Source organism: Eptatretus burgeri, chromosome 4 (genome assembly GCF_056783735.1).
Source record: "Eptatretus burgeri isolate ZD-2024b chromosome 4, Ebu_testis_v1, whole genome shotgun sequence".
NCBI lineage: Eukaryota > Metazoa > Chordata > Myxini > Myxiniformes > Myxinidae > Eptatretus > Eptatretus burgeri.
In genome coordinates this window covers 84,563,488-84,587,815 of record NC_140964.1, presented here as the reverse complement: position 1 = coordinate 84,587,815, position 24,328 = coordinate 84,563,488, and the positions used below count along the sequence as shown (strand labels likewise).

Here is a 24,328-nt window from a genome sequence, read left to right as displayed (position 1 = left end):
CGGAAATTCTTATTTTCGCAATCACGTCCGCTAAAATGGTCGTATCGACTTCAAACCAAATCCAAAATGTGCATCTTCCAAATCTGCATCTAACCATATATCTCATTGGGGTGTCACACCAACACCTTTCTTAGAGGTCGGGGGTCGAATGTCAGGGGGGGTTGGGTCAAAAAATTCAAATTGTGATAAAAACGCCATTTCAAGTCCGATTGACTTCCAAGTTATGATCATGACCAAACTAAGTGCTATAACTCATTAAACAGTAGCACTATCGACTTGTAAGAACCAAATTGATTTCCAGGTTATTGTTTTTTTCAGAGGTCATGGAGATATGACAGTTATTCCGGCAATTCCTTGCTCAACGAGCAATTTCATTGGGTGGTCGCTAGAGTACCCTTATTGTGTGTGTGCGTGTGTGCGTGTGTGCGTGCGTGTGCGCGCGCGCGTGCGTGTCTGCCTGCAACGCGAGGCTCCACAGCACAAAGCAGCAAACCGATTCCGATGAAACTTGGCGAACAGGTGCCATATGGGCTGGGAGTGTGCGCGTTTAAGTTTCGTTGCTAAGCAACCACCCGTTGCTATGCAGCGGCCGAAAAACCGCGTACGGTATTTTCAATATTTGTCCTACAGGTTTGAATGTGGAGAAACGAGGTTTCGGAATTAAACACTTCGAGACATTTAGAAAATTTTACTTGAGCCGATTTTTGATTTAGGTTTTATTTTTCAAATGGTAGTCCTTCAAAAATCTTCTTCTTCTTTCGGCTGCTCCCATTAGGGGTCGCCACAGCGGATCATCCGTATGATCCGCATAGAGATTTGGCACATGTTTTACGCGGGATGCCCTTCCTGACGCAACCCTGGTCGCCTCTTACGACACAGGGATATGGCACACCTATTTTTTAACCGGGGTATACACCGGCCCAGTATACTGGTACTCATTTCGTCAACCACGGAAGGATGACAGGCTGAGTCAACCCCCTGGTGTATTAATTCAGTGGCCCAACGGGGCTTGAACTCAGGACCTTTTGGATCCCAAGCCGCTGCCCTAACCACTGCACCAACACCAGGCTTGGTAGTCCTTCAAAAATAGGGTGTCTATTTACCGTAATTTTTTTGTTGTTTGTTTGTTTGTATGTAATGGACAGCTCTGGAGGCCAGAGGAGTCAACCGATTTTGTTGAAACTTGACAGGTAGGTTCATACCAGGATCTAGTTCTATGCTTTTGAGCACCGTTGCTATGGACCTCTTTGCACTATAATCACCCTCTTTGCAAAAAAAATTCAGCCTGATCCGTCAAAAACTGTATGACGAGTATGCAATTATGTCGCGACCACCCATGTCGCCGACCAGCTTGTTTGTATGTTTGTATGCAGGATATCTCAAAAAGTTGTGAACGGATCTGGATGAAAGTTTGTGGACAGGTTGGGTGTGTGACAAAGATGAACTGATTAGATTTGGTTGAAGATCCAGATCTGGATACGGATCTGATTTCTAGAATTTTAAAAGTGATTCTTCACCATTGAGAGGTTGGGCTAAACTGATATCTAACACAATATCTCAAAAATTTGTGCATGGATTCAGATGAAACTTGGTGGACACGTTGGGTATCTGGCAAGAACGAATTGTTTCGATTCTGGTGAAGATCAGAATCCGAATGTGGATACGATAATTATTTAATTTTTTAAGGTAATTTTGATAGGGCCAAAAACTATATAGAGCACAATATTTCAAAAATGTATTGGGTCCGATATGTTTTCGTGGATCGGGCTTTGCGTGGCAGAGGTATGGGCTCTACCGAGTGCTCTTCTCGTTTTTAGCTCACCTGTTCGAAGAACAGAGAGCTATAGCGATACCCCCGGCTTGAGCGTCAGCGTGAAAATGTTAAAGTTTTTGGTGCAAGTTATTTAGAAGCTTGCCATTCATTTAATATGTGTACTAGGATGCTGATATTTGGCATGGAGGTTCCCTTGGGGGTATACTATTGGTGTAGTGAAGTTGAAATTAACAAATGATTTTAATTTTTTTTTTTTTTTATTTCAACCTAAGATGGTGTCAAAGCCACCCAATGCTCGCCTGTTTATACTAAACGCTTGCCATTCATTTAATATGTGTACTAGGGATACAATGAAGTCCAAATGAAATAAATTTTGTTGGTGCACCTTTTTCAGAGACTCAATATTTGTGAAGTCAAAACACTACATATTACTTTTTCTTTTAGATGCATTTCTCATGGCAAGGCAAGTAGGTAATGTATTATTGCATAATGTTGATAAATACCATTGCACATGCACTGTTATAATTGTGATGCCATCATAATTACAAATAATAATGTATTATTGCATAATGTTGATAAATACCATTGCACATGCACTGTTATAATTGTGATGCCATCATAATTACAAATAAAAATATATTATTGCATAATGTTGATAAATACCATTGCACATGCACTGTTATAATTGTGATGCCATCATAATTACAAATAAAAATGATACTGCATGGTAGTTCGACTTATTCATTAATAATGCTGCCACTGTAACATGATCTGCTCTCTGGATGTCACTTTCCATTTTCAGCATTGTATTAATAATATTTTTGCATCCTTCTAGATGGTGGTGGTCATGTTGTCCTTCATTTCAGATTACCATACTAATTTGCAAGCCATGGGTCAGGCTATATAACACAACATATGTTGAAAAATAAGACTTTTTTTTTTCCTATTTTGTTTTACTGACAATATTGATACCAGTTCCTTCATTTCAGATTGCCATACTAATTTGCAGGCCATAGGTTGGTCTATAAAACGCAACATATTGTACAACAATATTGATACCAGTTTAATTTTTCTGATGACTCTATGATGTGTTTACATATTCCTTTCTTTCAGTTATTACTCACAAATCACATGCATCTTACCTACTGGGTTTAAATCATGGTCACAATAGTTGCAATATAATTGGCATACCTGCAGTATTTATACATAATGTCAGAAAGTTGCCAGTTTCTTACTGCATGTCAGTGATGTGCAACACTACTCTGATTTCTTCAACCAATAAAACAGGCACTATGTGTATATGACCTTAATTAATATTTGTTTATCTTAATTCAATTACAACTAGTCTTTTAAAAATGATAAATGTATAAACAGGCGAGCATTGGGTGGCTTTGACACCAACTCTCTGGTTAATGTAATGCAGTGATGGCTGATTTTCAAGCAGATAGAAGTTGTCTTGGGGGGGGGGGGGCGGGGGAAATGATAGTGTGGAAAGGGCAGAGAGAGGATGTGCAAGTGCAGCAGAGCAGGTTTTTCCTATACTTGAGGTGATACCATCCATTACTGCCTTTTGCAATAGCATTTACTTTTGAAATAACATGGTAAAAATGTACAAATTGCAAACTATTTTAGAACACATAGTTGAAGTACTGTACTTGTATTTTCTGAAGTGCTGAACATCTTGACATTGGTAATGCATAACATTAGCAAACTGTGTTAAAGTGAGCATTCCTCTGCTTGCAAAAAGAACATTTGCTGCAATTCAAAGCTGCAGATTCTAGACACAATGTTTTTGTTTCACATACAATATTTTAAAACGTCAAAACGGCATAACATTTCCAAAAATCCTGTTCTATAATACATCATTTATGTACATTCCATGGCTGACAGTGTAATGTTTACCTCTATAATTTAAGATATCAGACATTCATAACCCTCCCTCAACGACATCCAAGTGAGCCAACAAATAGCATCTTCGTGCCTTTCTCGACTTTAAAATTTAAAACATCTGACATCAACAACCCTTCTTCAAATGAGCCAAGGACAAGTAACCTTTCTTGATGTTTTACAGCAGATTCCTTTTTTTTCTTCCTGTTTTTATATATTCATTTAATAGCTGATTATGTTGAGATACATACCTTTTTAGCCCGCCTGTTCGAAGAACAGAGAGCTATAGTGATACCCCCGGCGTGAGCGTCAGCGGCAGCGTCAGCGTGAAAATGTTAAAGTTTTTGGTGCAAGTTATTTCCATTCTAATGTTTTTATCTACCACACTATTTTTTACTGATTATGATATACAAATACATATATTGCTTTTAAATTATTTGGATCAGACTTCACTGCAATGCTTTATAAAAAAAATATGATTAGACTAGTCTTTTAAAAACGATAAATGTATAAACAGGTGAGCATTGGGTGGCTTTAACACCACTCTAGTTTTTGTATACAGTGCATGATCAAGGCGTGTGGAAGATATAGAGCAGAATGGAAGGGAACAAAATATTCCAACGCCAACGCCAACAGCAGATTAGAAGTGAGAGTGAGATCAAGGGGAGGGGGAGCTGGACACATGGGGGTGACCAAGCTGAAATCCAGCAAGAAAAGGAGGGGGAAAGCAGGGATGAAATGGAAAAGGAACAAACCAACCGCCAAACACCAAAAAGAGGTGAGGGAGAAAAATCACAATAACCTCGAAAAGGGAGTACTTAGGAATGGGATAATTTGGGGTAGAAAAGATCATGAGTAGATGGGGGATGATCTGATGTAGTGGTGAACAGCTGTCTTGAAGCCCTGGAGGGAAGAATGGAACTGAACAGACTGGGGGACTTTGCTTGTAAAGTAAAATTAAAGAAAAAGCTAAATAAAAGGATGTTTATGGATCCTTTTAGGTTTGAGAAGCATGATTCTTTTACGTTCTAACATCATGAGACCAACTTTGTTGGGAAGTTCTCCTGGCATCAAAAATATTATTTGAAAGTTCTGCTTCTCTTCATCAAGTATTCATTATCTTATAGCATTAATTAGGAACAAGTATGATCGCATATATTGATTGTCAGGCTGGCAATATTGCTTGGGGGGCATTAAAAAAAATGACTTTAATGAATTTTTTTTTTTGCCCAAATCTGACACCCCTCTCTCACACGCCATAACGCTTCAAACCCCTTACAATACTGGATTACATTCGCTGGATGAAGACACCCCCTCCCCCAAATTCATATCATTATCCCGTGATTCTATTTATCCCGTTGTTTTTTTCAGTTACTACGAACTGTATTTTAAAAAGTAAAGGCGGTACAGTGTACCTTAAATATGATCAGGCAGCAGTCTGAATCCCTGTAATGAAGTCATCACACCAATCGCTCGGAGTGATGTAATCATTTCTAAATCTGTCCAACTAGCTGGAAGTCTGTGGTAAAAAATATCAAGAGAGAAAAATATAAATAAAAGGAAGCCTTTTATTCTTGTGCTGGTGAAAGAGCTAAATTGAGGGAGTTATAATTTTCCCGTAGGTGTGGATTAATTTGAAGCAACTTTAACGTAATTTATGATCTCCGAGGAGCATCTCCATGTTTCAGGGGGGAACAGACAAACAGCGTTAGCCTATTATATATAGTACTGTCGAGTTTTGTGAAATTCCAAAATCATAATATTTCTTAACAGCAAATATATCAAATATCCCATCAGGCCAGATTAGATCTGTCACTTGCTTGCAGGTACCATGTAAACCTGTACTAACCTGTTCCATGGTTGGGTTGTTGGCGACTAAACCATTTCCCCCACCAGCTTTCCTGGTGAGGAGGGTATATGATATGGAAACCCAGCAGGTTTAAAAACAAATCCTGCTAAGAGGCAGAGGAGCTCCTTGTGAGCCAACGGCCATCCATATCTCATGCCCATCTGTGTCTGCAGAGGTCCTCCTGTATTTGGGGTACTTTTTGCAGGGACTTCCTGGGTCAGATTGCAGTTGTGTGTGTCAGGGTGGTGCTGAGGTGTTGTCCACCAGACGGCAGTCTCCTTGGCTTAACTTGAGGCAGTCCCTTCAGGTGGCTGCCTGGAATGTCCTAATCCTCCTTTTTCTGTTATCATTTGGGCTCAAGCTTTTGAACATTGCTAATGCAGCACTCTCTGAGGGTCGGAGACTGGATAGTGGCGAGATCATGATGGGTGGTTACACCTACTGTTGGTCTGGTCGCTCTGATGGTTGCCATGCTAAAGGAGTTGCTGTAGCTGTATCCAATAAGCTGACTCCAATGATAATTGAGGTAACGCTGGTCAACGAACGTATTGTTATGGTTGTGGGGGTAGATGGAGGAATTTAATCGGGAAGTTAGGATTGAATATAGTTGTTTGGTCTGTGGACGTGTTAGAGACATCTCAATGTAATTAAGTAGGGAAACTGTGAGCTTAAGTTTCAGGATCGGGTGAGTGTGAGCATAAGTGCGAGTAGATCGGGAGAGTGCACGCACGAGGCAGAGTTGAGAGATCAGGAGAGCGCACGCAGGATGTCAATGTGAGGAAGGCACGAGTGCGGAGTAAAGGACGCGCGGTCGAGAGAGAGATCGGGATGGTTATGAGACATACTGCATGTTGGTCCCCATGGGTTGGACTGTGAACCAGAATCGCATTAAGTTCCTTGACTTTACAAGAAGTTCTGGACTTAGGGTGGCTGGTTCATGGTTTCAGGGCCCACAGGCTCATAGCTGGACTTGGTATTCCAATGCTGGTGGTGTGGCAAAGGAGATTTACCATGTGCTCGTTGATGGTCGCTGGAGGATGATCCAGAACTGCAGGGTCTACCAGAGTGCTCAGTTCCTCAATACCGACCACAGGATTGTGGTAGCAGCTCTGAAGTTTCAGCTTAAATCCGGGAGAATGGTACCATCCCAGTGGAGGTTGGATGTTGGCAAGTTCAACGATGAGGGGTTGCTGAGGAGTTTGCAAACAGGCTGAGTTGGGATTTGGGGGTCTGGGTGCTTTGGGGAATCCTGAAGTGTTGTGGAGTGCCTTCAAGATCACCATCCTTGATATTGCCAGTGGATGTCTTGGAACTCACCATAGGGCGAAGAAGAATGAAAAATTTTGTCTCAAGTGACACTGGAAACCATTGACCAGAGTCTCAGGGTCAGGCTTAATGGCAGAGCTGAGCTGTTCAGGGAGTTGAGGCATAAAACTGTACGTGCGCTGAGGGTGGACAAGGAGGCCTGTGTGCAAGGAATCGGTGAGGGGGTACAGCATCACCTGTGATCAAGTGATTCTCGTCCTGCTTTCAGGGGAATCGGCGCATTGCATTCATCCAAGCCCATCCCTCAGTGTACTGCAGTTAGAGCAGAGGGTGGTGGGTTCTTGACAGAGGATTCCGAAGTGAAGGCCCGTTGGGCCCGTTACTTTGAGCGGCTGTACCAAGTTGATCCAACGGCTGTTGAGTTGGATGTCGGGTGTTACAATCCCTATTGCTGACCCTCCAATCCACTGTGATCCACTTTCATTTGTGGAAGCACAGGCTGCAGTAAACCGGTTGAAATGGGGTGAAGCTCCTGGGATTTGTGGCATCCACGCTGAAAGTCTCAAGGCTGGTGGAAATGCTGCACTCGTGTCGTATGCAGTTCTGTGCTCTGCCTGGAACACAGGCATCATCCCAACTGACTGGAAGAGGGGCCTTGTCCTCTCTGGAAAGGGAAGGGTGATCACCAGGACTGCAAAAACTACTTAGGGGTGATGCTGCTCTCAGTGCCATGCAAGGTCTTTGCTTCGATAAGTCTTCATAGGGTTCGCCACCATCTGCTTGAGCACCAGTGCCTAGAGCAGTCAGGTTTTACACGAAAGAGGTCAACGATTGACCATATCCTTGCCATTCGGGTCCTTACCGAACGCAGACAAGGGTTTCAGCAATGGCTGCTTGCAGCCTTTTCTATGTTCGATTCATTGAATCGGGATGCCCTCTGGATGATTCTTGGTCTTTGTGGTTGCCACCAAAACTGATCAATCTGATGTCTGAACTATACTCTGGTACTGAGAGTGCTGTGAGTTGTGGTGATACCATCTCTGACTTATTTCCTGTTGTTACTGGAGTTCTTCACGGATGTGTGCTGGCCCCCACACTTTTCAGTGCTTGTATGCATTGGATTCTGGAGAGGATGTCGGAGAGATCAAGCTGCGGTGCATCGTTTGGGTATGTGAAGATCTCTGACCTTGATTTTGCAGATGATGCAGTCGTCGTTGCAGAGACTCTGGATATCCTTTTGGAGAGTCCTCGAGGTGCTGAATGAGGAGGCTGAGCCTCTGGGATTACTGGTTTCCTGGGTCAAAACTAAGATCCAGGCTTTCAATGACATCTTGGATGCTGCTGTCTTGTCTGTACTCGTTTGTGGTGAGGATGTTTAGGTCACGGAGAGATATGCTTACCTTGGCAGTGATATTCCTGTCTGCTGGCTTTGAGCCAGAGGTCAATAAAGTTTGGGCCAGGTCTGGGGAGTCATGGATTCATTGGATCATGGAATGTGCCACTGTCGGTACCTGTGCAGGACAAAAGTCTGACTTCAGGTCCTTGGTGTTTCTAGTCTTACTCTACCAATGTGAGACTTGGACTCTGACCAGGGATCTGAGACTGAGACTTGATTCCTTTGGTACCAGGTCTCTTCAGAGAATCCTTGGCTTTCACAGATCGGACTTTTGGTCCAACAAGCAGATGCTGAGAGAGACTCAAATGAGATTTGTTACCTGCATAGTCCGTGAGCGTCGGCTGCGGCTGTATGGACATGTGGCTCATTTTCCCAACGCTAATCCTGCTCACCAGATTCTCTCAGCGAGGGAGCCTCGTGAGTGGAGGAGGCCAATGGGCTGATCATGTGCTTTGTGGTTGCAGCAGGTTGATCAGCATCTCAAGGAGATGGGAATGGGCCAGGCATCTGCTTGGGGGATGGGCAGACGGAGGCCCCTGGAGTACCAGTGGAAAGTGGACGCAGCGATGCATGTTCCACCGCATGCTCCCATACCTGACTTGTTCTGAGTTACCTCTCTGGGGTCTGAAGCCGCCATGTTTTTTGGCCTGCTCAAGCATGCCCCGACTTGGAACAAGCCGCAACGATTTCTTAACGATAAAGTTTTTTTTTCCCCCCCTTCTTCACTTTCCTCAGTTATATTATCGAATGCCTGTTCATCATAGCTACGAATCACTACATATATCACTTTTGTTTGTGCTATAGTTTTCAAATTAGGAGCTTGGATTGATTTCATACATTATATGATGCAATTTTCCACGATTTACTCTCACAGTCTAATTAAAGTACGTTTATCATCGAAATTTGATTTCGGCTTTGAGGATCGGATATCGTCCGGATTAAATGAGTGTCGAAATCTGGAGTGAAATGTGATACAATTTAAAGAAATATCAAGTCTTATAACTAAGCCGATATACCTATTTACTTTAAGCAAGCAAGGATATGGTCCCTCCTTCACAAAAGAGAATGTGAAATTTCCAAAGCATTAAACTTGTCTTTTTCTACTGTTTGGAGAATTATTTTGAGTGAACAAAACATTTAGGAATGTGCCAAAATTAACCAGCTTCATTGAGCTCGATGACTTTATGCATTCACTTCTGTGACTTCATGTCCTGTCCCCCAGAGGGACTGCTTATCCATAGCATCTGCCAGATTTGTGTATATTTTTGGAGGTTTCAGGAGGTGCTACACAAGGAGTCAATGCAAATCTGGTGAAAAACCGACGTTTTACTATAACGTTAGAACGTTTGCGTGAACCGCAAGCTGATCATGTGACGCATGCACAGACGGTGGATTAACTGCAATGTTTATTTTATGGGCGATTCCACTTTACGATGTCTTCAGGCTTGTTCTACGTTAAATAGCAACTCTTTTGGGGATAAAGTAATGATTTTAACTAATTCATTTAATTCCCTTAACTCTTGTGGGCACAGTGAAACACTCAAATTAATGTCTATCCGAAGAACCGCACCTTGTGATGCTTTGCGCATGAAGCACCAAACCAACCGTTTATAGCTGGACTGAGAATCAAACCCAGACTAAACAATCAAAGGTAACTGCCCTACCTCGGAAGCATCCTGTCAGGCTTTCCACTATGCAAGTCCAAATGCATATAATTAGTAAGATGATATCTAAATGTTACTTTTTTTTTTCTTCACCTTTTCTATTTTTTGGCACACCTTGGACCATTGTGGGTATTTCGTTTATAAAACTTTCTCATCACCCCAGAAACTATTGTAATCTCCTCATCCTCGTATTCTCTTTCATGTACGTACTTCTCATCACTGTTTTCACCAATGGTGTATTGAATGTGCTTGATTAATGAAAAGGAATTGCAAATTTGAAAAGCTGTGCTGTGCTCACATTTGAGCCTGTGCTCATGATGTGAGTGCTGAGATTGTAACATAAAACAAACCATTGGAAAAAGAAAAAAATTTACAAACTTGTATAGTCATTGTTTACTGCCTCTTTTGGATGGTGGATCATGATGCAGATTTCTGCAGATTTTACTTCTCCATCAATGTATGGTTGGATGTCCCTGTTAATTTGTTGTATACAAGAAAAAATAATAATAATAAAAAATGTAAAAAAAATAAAAAGAGATGAATTATCAAACAACAACAACAACCAAACAAGGTAGAAATGACACCACATTACGATGCCACAATGCGACACCTCAATCCTCTTCTGGATTACCATCACGACATCTTTTGACATTTTACTTTTGTTGTGGTATTGTGATGGAACGTCAAAATATATCATGAAGAAAATTGTTCATAAGGAAGTAAGATATCTTGTGCTGCTTGAGCATTCAATTCATTGTGGGTAAGTTGTTGTACAGCCTTCTATGTTCATTTCAACTCTTCAGGATACATCAGTACACCTGGACCCTGACATTTGTGGGTTCCAGGTATTCGCGTCTTTTTTTATTTTTTTTCCCCCCACGAGGTGCAAGCATAATACATTTCTAAAACATATCTTCCACAAGCCACGCACAAAGCAGCTGGATGGACATACAGTACAATACTGTACGTACGCAAAAAACACATCTTCCGCAATCATGACCTGCTTCCTGCATGTGTATTGTTGCTTTGTGGGATAAACATTGTTTTGCGGGACGTTCCACCATGTGCACTTCAAATATATAGTACTGTATGTACTGTATTGTCACTTAGCGGCATAAACATAGTTTTGCAGGATGTCTCACCAGTGTAACAGGTCATTCCCCACGATGCCATCCCCCGTGAGTTACTTACAGAATGAAAACACTAACAGCATCTATTGATGTAGCCAGTAATTAGCAGGTCGCCACATATGGACATTACACAATGGAAACATTCAATGCATATTGGTGTAAATCACCATCATGCTACGAATAGCACCATCTGAGCTCTTGCATTTTAACGCTCAGCATAATCTGCCTGCAGATACGAAAGACGTCATGTCCTTTGAGTTAGAGAATGAAAATGTTCAGGCCCCGAGGCCCCGCGAGGAGGATTGATGTAAGCGACATTTTTTTAATGATATGATGATGATAGGCTCCGATGATAGGGTAAGGGGTAAAATAGTGCTATATGGCATTAACTCAAAAATGGCCGATGTGTCCCTTACATCACTCCTCCTCGCGGCGCCTCATATATTGGTGTAATTAGCAGCAAGCCATTTTCGGACTAATTACACAATGGCATCACTCGCCACATCTATTATCAGCTGCCAAATATAGCGTCACCCACCCCCCACAATCATCCCCCACAGTTGAAGCGCAGACCACTCGCCACGTCCTGGATCGCCATCATTCTTGTCCCATTGTTGTGACCTGTGTATTGCCTCTCGCTCCGTCCATTCTTCGAAAATAGCTCCCAAGGATTGAGGATAACACTCAGAAGGGTATTCCTCCAAGCGGACCACTGATACAGGATAAGGCAAAGCTCCTGCATGACCATCTCTCTGGCACGGGTGGTGCAAGCATGAGCGTGGTGGGTACAAGCGGCACCTCCAGCCCATTTACAGCGAACAGGGGGTGGTTCCACTGCTTCGAAGTGCAATATAAGTTGTGCAACGTCAAGCTCGTAAGGGAGCTCTGCAGACCACGATGCAGCAAATGCATTGCCTGTAGAACTCACGATCCTCATCGAGGAGAAGGGGTACTTGCCGGAGCAGGTCTTTAACGCTGATGAGATCAGCTCGTTTTGGCAAAAGATGACAACCAGAATGTTCATCTCACAGCGTGAGAGCAAAGCAGCTCGCTTCAAGGCCGCAAAGGACCGGGTATCCCTTCTCAGCACAAGCGCCGAAGGGGACTTCATAGTAAAGCCCATGATGCTCTACCATTCCCTGAACCCACGTGCACTGAAGAACAAAAACAAGCAGGTGCTGCCCATGTACTGGAGGGTGAACAGGAAGGCGTGGGTAACGTCTGAACTCTATGGACTGGATCCATACCTGTTTCATTCCTCAGGTTGAGAGGTACCTGGCAGGAAGGAACCTTTCGTTCAAGGTACTCCTGCTGCTTGAAAATGCTCCTGGCCACCTTACAGACATGAACGGCACTCACCCGAATGTTGAGGTCATGTTCCTGCTGCCAAACACCACCTTACTCATCCAGCCGCTCGACCAGGGGGTGATATCAACTTTCAAGAGTTGTTGCACCTAGCGATCGTCGTCGTTGTCGTCGTACTTTGAAATGTATTATTCAAGAAATTAGAAATGATACCTTATGTCGTTTTTTAAAAAAATTATTCTTTGTAAGCATCTTTAATGAAACTGTAATCATGCATTCATAGTCAAACATTATAAACTTTAAAAACTTTATCCTTTGAACCAGGAACCGCTGTGAACCAAAAATGTTATACCCCTTATCCCCCTTATCCCCCTTATCCCCCTTGTCCCCATTGTACAAATTCCCCGACTTTGGTGGTGTCGCCATTTGCGGCCTTTTTTCATGAACCAGGAACCACTGTGAACCGATAACGTTACACCCCCCCCCTTGTCTCCATTGTAATAATGACAAGACACTCGTGGATTTTACTCTGACATTTGTGGCTTTTACCCTGACATTCGCGGATTTATCGTGGGTCTGGAAATCCTTGGAACCTATCCCCCCATTTCCCATTGAAACAATGCCCTCACATTTGCGGTTTCAACATTCGCAGGGTTTTCCCAGAACGTATCCCCCGTGAATGTCAGGGTCCTGGTGTACTTCGTTTCCAGGAAATCGATTTACCAATTTTAGGGACAGCTAATGGGAACAAAATAACTACTTACTTCCATAAAATCAAGCATTGTACAGGCAGACTAAGAAAACTATATTTTTGTAATTTGCACAAATTTGTTAAATACACCCATGCAGTCACAAGGCAGTTGGTATACAAAACAAACTTTTATTCCTGCAAGACCACATGTAGGAGGAAACATTTTATTTTTAAAACAATTACTTCACTGAAGAGATGGAAAAACCCATCTCGGCTGACCTTTTACGGCTTTTGGATTCCCGAATTAATAAATCGATTTTTTTTCCCAAAGAGGAACATGGAGATTGTTTTGAGGATTTGTTAATGATAATGTAAACACAGAACAATATGTTATTTTTTCAAAGCCATGTCCATGATCTCGTGGAATTGCCTTCCACATAACTATTAATGCCATGAAAATGGCATATTATCAAAATTGCCACTTAATTTCTTTAAAACTGGGATGTTTAAATTTTCTGACTTTATGTGCAGTGCCGAGCATGACCCATGGGATTTCTTTGTTGTTGAGGCATATTTCGGGGAGAACAAATCTAGGTTACAGGTTTGAATCCTTCCTGAAACGGCAGACTTTATTGCTTCATTTCATTATCCATGGTGCTGCATTTCTTGCACGTACTCCTTGCCAAGTCCTCGGTTATTTTACTGCAGTTCCCTAATCTTTAGGAATCATCAGATCTGGTAGTACTTGTGAAGGAACTTTGTCGTAATGTAACCCAAACATATATGGTTGATTTAACACCATAACAGTTCGTGTCCTGAAGGACACTTAAACCCGAGATAAAAAGCTTGCTTAATAGCATGACTGAATGTGTTGACATATCTTGACACCATGTAGGTTTTTGTGCTCCTTTTCTGCAATCGGTTCAACAGAAAGTAAAACTTTCCACTTTTTCAATAATTTTCTCCCATCCCTTCTCTTCCTCAATGTTTCAGGTTATTCAGGAGTTGGAGAAGCATTCAATTCGAACATACCAGATGCCTGAAGCAGAACCTGATGAAGACGAAGCCTTTAAACAGCAGCTACGGGTTATGAAGGTTAGAATCTGGGCTTTAGTAAATCACAATCATTTTGTTGGAAGTTGAGCAATTATTCCAAGTTTGATAAAGAATGTTGATGAGGGTTTGAAGTTTTGCATTAATTCACGACATAGAATGCACATACAATGAAGTGCATTCTAATGACAAGTTAGAAAATGGTGTTTGTGTTATAAGACTTTGTATTTTTGCTCTAGTTTTGATGTGAGAGTACTGACTGCTCATTATTGAAGCATCTTGAGGAAAGGAATTTTTGAACAGATATCGTAGCTCATGGAAAAGCAAAATAACAGGTGAAATAATTGGCATATACAACAAGGTGCAAAGATAAAACAGGAGGGTGAGAACAAATGGATATGCTATGGCATGATCGGAAGAGTTAGTTGTCGATGAAAGAGGGGGTGTGGTCTAAGCAAGATTTATTGCTCAGAGGAAGAAATGTTTTATAAACTGCAGGGAAGATGGGTTGAGATGGAGAGCAGAGAATAATGCTTTATGCTTTTGCTAAATATGCTTTATGCTGAACATTTTGGAAATGAAATAACTGTCCTATGTTATTCTGTTTAACCCTTATCGCATTCCCACAACAATATTGTTTGCTAAATGACTCGGAAGCAAGTACATTTTGAATAAATGAGTAAATTGGCCCAATGCAACGGCTGAATGTGTTATTCCCCCACATTTTTTGTTTGTTGGTCCATTGCTGTTTTGTCCCCACTTTTCCCTTCCTTGTCTTTCCAGCATGTTCTTGCTGTGTTTAAGCTTGTATCCAATTTGTTCTTCCTCTGTATCCTTTTCCTCTCATTCCTGCCATCACCCATTTTTTCCTGCTATTGTCCTTCCGTCGTATCCCTATACCCTGCCGTAAATAAGTTTCCACACTTTCCACTGTTATTTCTGTTCCTTTCTGTTCTTTTATGTTATATTCCCAGGAGCTTTGAATTTGTATTCAAAAAAGCTTCCCGTACTGCTTCTGTTGCGAATGCAAATCCTGATTGGATCCACATATCTATTACTTACGTGAATATACATTAAAGTTTGAGCTCCCTCTCCTGGCTGTATGCACCAGACACACACACACACACACACACACACACACACACACACACACACACACACACACACACACACACACACACACACACACACACACACACACACACACACACACACACACACACACACACACACACACACACACACACACACACGCGCACGCCCTTCTCATTAATATATGCATTCAGCCTTATCGATAAATGTACACAAGGAATCAGCAGATGCTCTTCATTCTAGGAGTCTGGGAGTACATACAAAAACAGCACTTTTAATATTCACTGTCTGGCCCCCACTTTTGGGAACCACACCGAGTAGGTGCCCCGTGCCCTACCCATTACTATCCCATCAATCTGAACATTTCACAGCAGCAACGGACAACATACTACAAGCACCAACAGACGGTCTTGTATTTTGAATCCTGCTTCAGGCCACTCATTTTAATATTATCTTTGTTTGAATCACCCTCCCCTCCTCCCTCTCCATGCCTATATAATGAATAGATGGCTCTTTGTACAAAAGGCTTGCTGTATTGTGCAGAGATTTGTCCCATATTTTGATGACAGACGAAGTCTGAAATGAATTTCTGAATTTTTGGCTTGCGTATTTCGATTCCATTGGTCATGGCTATTATATTTACGATCTGGGATCATTGTGATTCTGAAAACGATATCCAATGATTACCATAATCACTGATAATAATGTACACATTGGTGCTTTTGAGCTCTTTACTTGACATTTTTATAGATGCAACCTGAAATAAAATTGGTTCTTTGCCGTAACGCACCCTGTGGACATTTTTGACAAAATAATGCCATTGGGGAAACAAAACTTGATAAAACATGCTTACCCACATTATGGAGCCAGACAACAATATAACTAATGTGAGGTGAAACTAGTCCAAGTTCATTTACCCAGTTGTTCTGGACGTTGTTCAAGCAATACCCTCAGGCTGACTGAAACGATGTCTATAAGGTCCTGGGAGGATGTCTATAGTTGGGGTGTCTGCTCACCATTGGAATAGTCTCTCCTTTTATATCCATCTCAGATGACCAATTTGGATTCAGACCAAGTCACTCTACCTTGGACATGCTGCTTCTACTTTCTAAAAAATGGATGGAGGCCCTTTGTCAGACATGAGATCAGGGTCGTCTTTCTAGACATATCTCGAACTTTCAATAGTCTGGTATCACGCCTTGCTCTCCAAGCTCTCTGCCTATGGCATCCAAGGCCAACTCAATTCGTGGCTCACTGACTTGCTCGACTCTAGTAGCCAAAGTGTGGCACTCAATGGAATCCTTTCATCTCCTCTCCCTGTCAAGGCTGGTGTGTGTCCCAAGGCAGTATTCTAGGTTCAGTCCTATTCCTGATCTTCATCAATGATCTCTCTGACTCTCTGGAAAATCCTCTTTATGTATTTACTGAAGACTCCACCCTCTGCCATGACATCACTCATCCTTCTGATGAGTGATGCAGCAACCTCTTCCCTATCTGCAGACCTTGCTTGACAAAGTCACAAGCTGGTCATACACTTTGAATATGTCTTTCAATCCTGACAAATCTCACACTCCCAATTTCTCTCTTCGAAAGAACCGTATGCCAAACCCTCCGATCGACTAACTTAACAATCCTCTTGAAGTTCAGTCACTCAAATTCATGGGTCTCACTCTCAGATATGATCTTTCTTTGTTAAACTACATTTCAAAGTTGGCTTCCAATTCCAGACACCAACTGGGCATCCATCCTACATGTTACAAAATCCTTTCCTTAGTACACCTAAACTCCTATCCACCTACAAGGCTTTCATCCACAGCTTGATGAAGTACTGCTCTCCCCTCTTGGCTGGTGCTCCTCCTTCGCACATTGCTCAGCTTGATGCCATGAAAACCAAGGCCTTCAATATTATTGCAATCTTCCACAATGAAGCTGACTGGGCCTATCACTTACCCATCACAGACAGGTTAGTAGTCTCTGTCTTCTACTACCTCCTATCTAGTTTTGCATGCTCTGCCTTTTCCATGCTTTGTCGTCCTCACCCCCCTCAAGGTTTCTGCAGGGTGCATGCGGTCCATTATCAACCCTCCTTATTAAATTCCCAAAATACAGAATCATTGGTCACCTCCACTCATTTATGCCTCTTTCTTTTTTCCTGCCTGTGGAACCAACTTCCACACACTTTAATCTCATTGTTCCCTCCTGGTCTTCAAGTCAGCTGTTCACTAACATCTAAAATTCCCCCCCCCCCCGATCCAAAACCATGATCTTTTCTGCACCTCTTCAACCACCCCTTCCCCACCCCCAAGCGCCCCTCATTCCAAAAGTGTTTTTTCTTCCTGAGTGTTCACTTCTGTACCCATCTTGTTTACCTTATGTGTCCTTCCTTACCCCTCATTCCACCTTTCACCCATTATTTGTCCTTGTCTCACTCTATTTTATCCTTCAATCCTGCTGTGGGTGTCTCCCCCCCACCCCCTCTCTCTCTCCACTATTCCTTTTGTTGTGTTGCTTCTTAATCCATGTCGCATTCTCGCTCTTCTATGAGGTGTACGTGCGTGCGTGTGTGCACGTGTGTGTGTATAACTAAATCTCCAAGTCTCGAGAATTTTAAGTGCAACCCTATGATTTACTTGATGAAATAGTGTTTTCAATGAGAATGACTTTTAATGATATCTAATTTCATTTGATATTGCTTGTACTTGGACATAGTTGGATATTATAGATAATTATTCCTATGCTTTTAAAAAATAACGGGGGGATATTGTAATCGGGTCCGTTTACCTCTCCGTAATGCTATTTCCTCCTATCATCAGGGCAACATATACTGAAACGCAAAAGAAACTTACCACTTGGTTGAAATGTAATAAAATTGTAACAGTTCAAAATAAAACAAGCCAACAATTGCTAATTGAAACATTGGCATTTTATTCATGACATGTCAAGTTTTTGACCAAGATACACCATCTCATAAGTTTGTTCTACAGTACAGAACAGCACAGGGTGCAATGTCAGTCCCCTTTCAATAGCGTGTGTGGCCCCCATTGTTTTGGATACAGGCAGTGCATCGTCGGCGCATACTGCCTACCAGTCTTTGGATGGATTGCTGCTGGATTCTGTCCCACTCAGTCCTCAATGTCTGAAGCCATCTGACTTAGGACCATCTGCCTGTCCTGCCTTGCAGTGGTGACTCTTGGCCTCCCTGATCGAGGTCTGTCATCTGCAGAGTTGTGGAGGGTGTCTCTGTCCACCAGGGCCGATATCGTCTGGTGTGAACAGCCAAGGCGACATGCCACCTCACGGGATCAATCCACCTTGCAGTATGCCCAAGGCACACTGCCGTTGATCCCTCGACAATCGTGGCATGTTGATTGAAATGCCCATTTTGCACTGGCCTTTTTAAAGCCAATATCAAGACATCACGTGCAGCTCATTAAAATCATCCTGTACCCCTTGGCTAATCACTGACAGTCAAAACGGCTGTTCAAGAGCTGTGCTATGAAGTGACCATTGAAGGTTAAAGTGACCATCCGTGACCGTTTTGTCTGACAGTGAGGACACTATTGTCCACAAATAAGTTCACACATTTACTACACGCAGTGTTATTGTTGATATTTGAAGGTTTAAAAGGTGGTAAGTTTCTTTTGCGTTTCAGTATAGATAGATGATAGATGATGTATGTGTATGCAAACTTGCTATGTTGTGCTGATAATGCCCCAATGAGGGCGAAACCGGCCATAAACTGCATTTTCCATGTACTTGTGACAGCATCTGAAATTCCAGCAAGATAATTAGTGCTGCGAGATCGCTCTTCTAGGAGCCGCAGAGAGTATGGGCATTGTGGCAGTGACGTCACGACGTTTATCTCAGGTCTGAGAACGGCATAATTGTCATTGTTGCATCCGACCGCAAACCATTAACTCCAGATTGTGTTTGGCAAAACGGGAGATAATGTTCTGCATGGCAGGTGGCACTTATTGCTCCCGGTATCGTGCAGCAAGGGCTGTATGGGACACGGTGTCGGTGCTTTCACTGCTCATGATTTGGAGTCACACAGTATCTGATATATACCAGCGGGGTATGCTTACACATTGTGTATGCATACAAACGGTGCTTCCCCATTGTCTTGAGTCGCTCGACTGCATTTGATTTTCAATTTATTTTCTTTTTTTTAAAAATTATTTATACTAGTACGTGCGTGGCCGTACGTGCAAAAAAACACTTTCAAACCGCGTGCCAGAAACAACCACACAGGCCGTTCCTTCACTCTCGCGTGCCCGTACGTGCTTGGCCGTACGTGCAAACCCAAAAAAAATAATAAAAACTTTCAAACAACCACACAGGCCATTCCTTCGCTCTCGTAAACGATGACTGGAGTGGGGCATTGTGTTTATCTATAAATGCGCATAAGAAATCGAGAAATTATTAGAATACAGTTAGTCATCACTATCCGGAAGTGGTGCGTGCCCGCACGGAATGTTCACATGCATTCCACGAATTATCGCTTTCATTGAAGTAACAACTGCTGTGATGCTTACACACACAGAGTTAATTAAAATCCAAATTAAAATCAAGTTTACCTCCCTGTCTTTGCTTGCCATGACATTCGCTGCCATTGACCATTGCCACTCCTACGCCACGGAACTAAATGGCGCCCTTTCCCCATCGGCCACGCCTACGCAGCAACGTGTCTTGTCATTGGTTTGGTAAATAAATGGCCATAACTTGGGAAGCACTTGTCCGATTAATATCAAACCTTGAAAAGGCACATACTCAGGTCCCCAGCAATATAGCTGGCAAGTTTCAATTAGATCGAACCAATGGTTGTCGAGAAACAGCGGTCACACACACACACACACACACACACACACACACACACACACACACACACACACACACACACACACACACACACACACACACACACACACAGATTGCTGGAATTATAGATAGATTTTCATTTGCAGATGTTGTCCAACGATTCTGTCTTCATTTCTTTTTTTCCCCGGCGTACCGGTTTTGATGTCCATCAGCAAACAAAATTTCAGCTTTTTACATCACCCGGAAGGTGCCGATCTTTAATATCAGTCGGTGGTTGGAAAGAGCTTTATATATTAGATATATATTGTTGCGGTTGTGGGGGTATATGGAAGAATTTAATGGGGAATACAGCATTGTGTGGAGTTGCTTGGTCCATGGACGTGTAGGACTGTAGGCAGCATCTTGATGTAACTAAGTAGGGAACCTGTGAGCTTAAGTGTTGTGTGTCATCACACGAGAGGGTAATGTCGTGTTTATTAACTAGGGTTTAAGAATGGCTTCCCCAGTATGTAATCGCCCCTCGGTGACTTTTTCCTTTGTCTTTACAACCAAAACCATGAGGAGGAACAAGTAGTAGTTGTGCAGAGCAGGCAGAGGCCCCACCTTCCCGGGTTTCGTGCGAGCAGGCCATGCCCCGGAGGCGGAGGAGATGGGCGTGATTGAGAGGAAGGTTGGCTTGTGCATTGTGGGAGGCTTCCGACTACTGTATAGGACGAGAGATCAGAAGAGCGCACACACGAGGTCAGTGTGAGGAACGCACGAGGCACAGTTTATTCGCAAGATAATCAAAGGCGGGAGTTCAAGGCTGGTGCATTTTGAGAGGCATCAGACTCAGTAGGCTGGTGCGTTTTGAGAGGCATCGGACTCAGTCGGTTGGTGCATTTTGAGAGGCATCAGACTTGGTAGGCTGGTGCATTTTGAGAGGTGAGAGGGGGAGGAGAGTTCAGGGTGAGCGCACGCACAAAGCAAGACACTTCGCTGGCCTTTGGCTCTTGGTTGAGTCGTAAGAAATGGACCCTGGGCCTCATGTAAGTCATAAGCAGCTGCTCTGGGGTCTGAGCTTTAGTATTGAATGCTGCTCGTGGATTGCCTGGCACACGTTTGTCCTGCTATGAGAGAAATGAAGAGCGCCACTCGCACGCATATGCACGTGCTCGTGGAAACGCCTCGATTCCAAGTCCCAAAAAGACCAGCTCTAGGCCAAGCTAAGTAAAAGAATAGTTGAAAGGAAGGGTATTTCTTTTTATTTTGTGTTCCTTTTGTCTGTATGTGTGAGGAGGTGCCACGACTGTAGGATTTATTTATTTTATTATTATTTTCATTATTTTTTTGAGTTATTGTCCTTTGTAAATGTTTGTTTTATTTTCATTAAATGTATTCATTTTAAGAGGCTGTATCTGTGCATCCATTTCATTCCCCGTGCCCCTCCGCCCTCTACCATTCCGCCCCACGCCCTTCGAGCACGTGTTAAAATCTCCGAGGATCAACGTATCCACCTCCTATTAATAAGGTGCCGCCGGGGGCTGGCGGTGTTGACTACTTGTCACCACAAATTGGGTCGGGGGGGGGGGGTTACCCTCGGCTGGCCACCCCCATGACAATATATACTCTATATAGCAGGGGGGTGTGCTGACATTGTGTAAGCATATGAACCGTGCTTCCCCATTGTCTCAAGTCGCTCACCTGCATTTAATTTTTCATTTATTTATTTTCATTTACTGTTTTCCCCATTTACGAATGCTTTCTGACAGTTCTGTGATTTTTTTTCCTTGTGTATTGGCTTCAATGTCCGTCTGCACACAGAATTAGCTTGCTTTCCCATTATCTCGGGTCACTCACCTGCATTTATTTTTTCGTTTCTTTTTTTTTCATTTATTTCTGTTTTCATTTATGGATGTTGTTTGATGATTCTGTGATTTCAAAAATATATATATTTATTTTTATTATTTTTATTTTTAATTTTTATTTTTTCCCCAGCTTTCTACGTCACCCGGAAGGTACTGATCTTTAATATCAGTCAGTGAGTGGTGAGAAAGTGCTGTGTGTGTGTGTGTGTGTGTGTGTGTGTGTGTGTGTGTGTGTGTGTGTGTGTGTGTGTGTGTGTGTGTGTGTGTGTGTGTGTGTGTGTGTGTGTGTGTGTGTGTGTGTATATATATATATATATATATATATATATATATATATATATATATATATATATATATATATATATATATATATATATATATATATATATATATATATATATATATTATTAGGACTCTTACAACAGTATGGAACAGCTTGAGCAAGTTTGGTGCGTGATGAGGACGAATTGATGAGATTTTGGTGAAGATCTGATGCTGAATCCACATCGTAGAATTTTTAAAGTGATTCTTCACCATTTGCAGTTGTGGAGGAGACAGATTGATGATGGGACTGACACACTGACATTTATTGGTATATGTATATGTGTTTGTGTATGTTTTTGACCACCTGTTCCACACTGCCTCTGCCAGTCTATCAACCTGCCCCGCTGACTATGATATAGCAACTCCATGAGACTTCACTTCTGAATTTAAAAAAATCTAAAGATGCATCTCGTATTTTATTTGCAATTTCAAGCCAGTCACCAAAAATCCAAGTAAAGAATGTTTCATGGGGGTGTTGGACACTTGAGTATTATTTGTTGTTATACCCAGATGGACATAATTTTGCATTGTTGTGCATCATAGGTGATACTGTTTCACATATCAAGGTATCCCAAGTGGATGTATTTTTAACTGTGATCAGTGATAGGAGGATCTACTGCTGGAGAAGGGATTGGCATATTTAAGGAGTTGAAAGAGATGCTGGTGATGTGGTACACCAGGCCAGTGTACCCTTTGCTGTGATTGGTGCTGGAGACACGGTGGAGCTGCGTGGTCGGAAGGCACATGGGCGATCGTACCCCTGGGGCATTGCCGAGGTTGAAAACCAACAGCATAATGACTTCCTGCTGCTCCGGGCCATGCTTGTGTAAGTTCCAGTCACTTCCTGTTCATCTTTTTCATTTCCTCATTTAAAAAAAAAAAACAAATATGGTAAATTATATGCCCTGTAAGTGTGTTATCCTGTAATATTGAGAACCCCAAATCAAACCAAGTTGGGCCAGAGTCAAAAAACCACAACCCATCATAAGTCTCTCCCTATAGCATACGGGAAGGCTTATTGCTGTTGTAGGGTTTGTTTATTCAAGTATTGGCACCCCCAGTTTTTACTACAGAGTTGCTTCGACCCTCGGGAGTACAAAACAACCAGTTAGGATTTTCTTCATTTCTTTTCTGCCACTGTCCGAGCACTTTCTGAATGAAAATTTGTGTCGATAATGAGAATAAAAGGTATGTGAGGTTGACATAACTTTTTTGACCTTGACCTATTTTTTTAAGGTTAAGACCCAATTGTAGACTAACATTTTTCACCACAACTTGACTAAGACATGTCCAATCAGAACTAAATTGCCCTCTCCAGATAGCCAAGAGCAAGTCGTATTTCTGCCTAATTTACATCATACCCCTCCAAATTTTAGGTCAAGGTCAAATGGTGGCCTGAAAAATAGACGAGTTTATTTATTTATTTCTTTATTTGATCATCGCTCAATTTTGCCATTGTGGAATCTCAGACCGCTTGGCCTTCCAAGATGTTTTTGCATTACAATGGTGGATCTACAGTGAAGTTGTGCACCTGATATTTGATTTGTGTCGTTGACCTACTTTTTGGGATTGTGACCTAATTAACAAAAAACACATTTTTGATCATAACTTAAATAATTTTCCTCCAATTTTCTTGATGAGTTTTATGGATATATTGTAGATGGGGACACATTTTCTTACTCTGCACTCTATCCATAAATGTTGAAGGTCAAGGTCATATGGTGATCCAAACAAAATATGCCCATCATTGCATTGTGGGCCGAGAGTCAGTCCCGGGTGATCGCAAAGGGTAAGCCTCCAGGTGGGGGGGGGGGGGGGTCTGGGGTCAGTGGAGGCTTACCTTTGGCGATCGTTTTGTGATCGCAGATATCTCGTTCAACTTGCACTCTGAATGAGGAATGCAGTGCGGTGTTAATCCAAAATTAATTTATGTGCTGGAAGCCATAAACCTAAATTTGGAATGCTGTGATTGTGCAATGTTACAGCTTTATGGCTTCTTCCTCAAGCAGAGGTTGTTGTTGATTGTTGTTGTGAACTTTCTCCATTAACGGCAACATTGCTTTGATCAAAGAAAGAGGAAGATTCACCAGAATACAGTTTATTTTATTTTATTTTATTTTATTTATCCACATGAGACCAAAGATGAAAACATTTTCAGTGAAACATTGGAGAGGGGAATGTCTTTCTGTCTTCCTTGGCCATGGATGAATCCTTCCAGATTTAGAGTTTGTG

The 24,328-nt window shown here is 42.2% G+C and overlaps 1 protein-coding gene across 5 annotated transcripts in view; it reads left to right on the top strand.

Moving 5' to 3' along the window:
* LOC147028573 (septin-2-like) overlaps positions 1 to 24,328 on the top strand; it is a 159,349-nt gene that overhangs the window by 123,893 nt on the left and 11,128 nt on the right. For all 5 annotated transcript variants that reach the window (XM_085879107.1, XM_085879106.1, XM_085879111.1 and 2 more), the window contains 2 exons: positions 13,956 to 14,057; positions 22,777 to 22,922. In XM_085879107.1, coding sequence (XP_085735233.1) covers positions 13,956 to 14,057; positions 22,777 to 22,922 — 248 coding nt within the window. The remainder of the gene's footprint in view (positions 1 to 13,955; positions 14,058 to 22,776; positions 22,923 to 24,328) is intronic.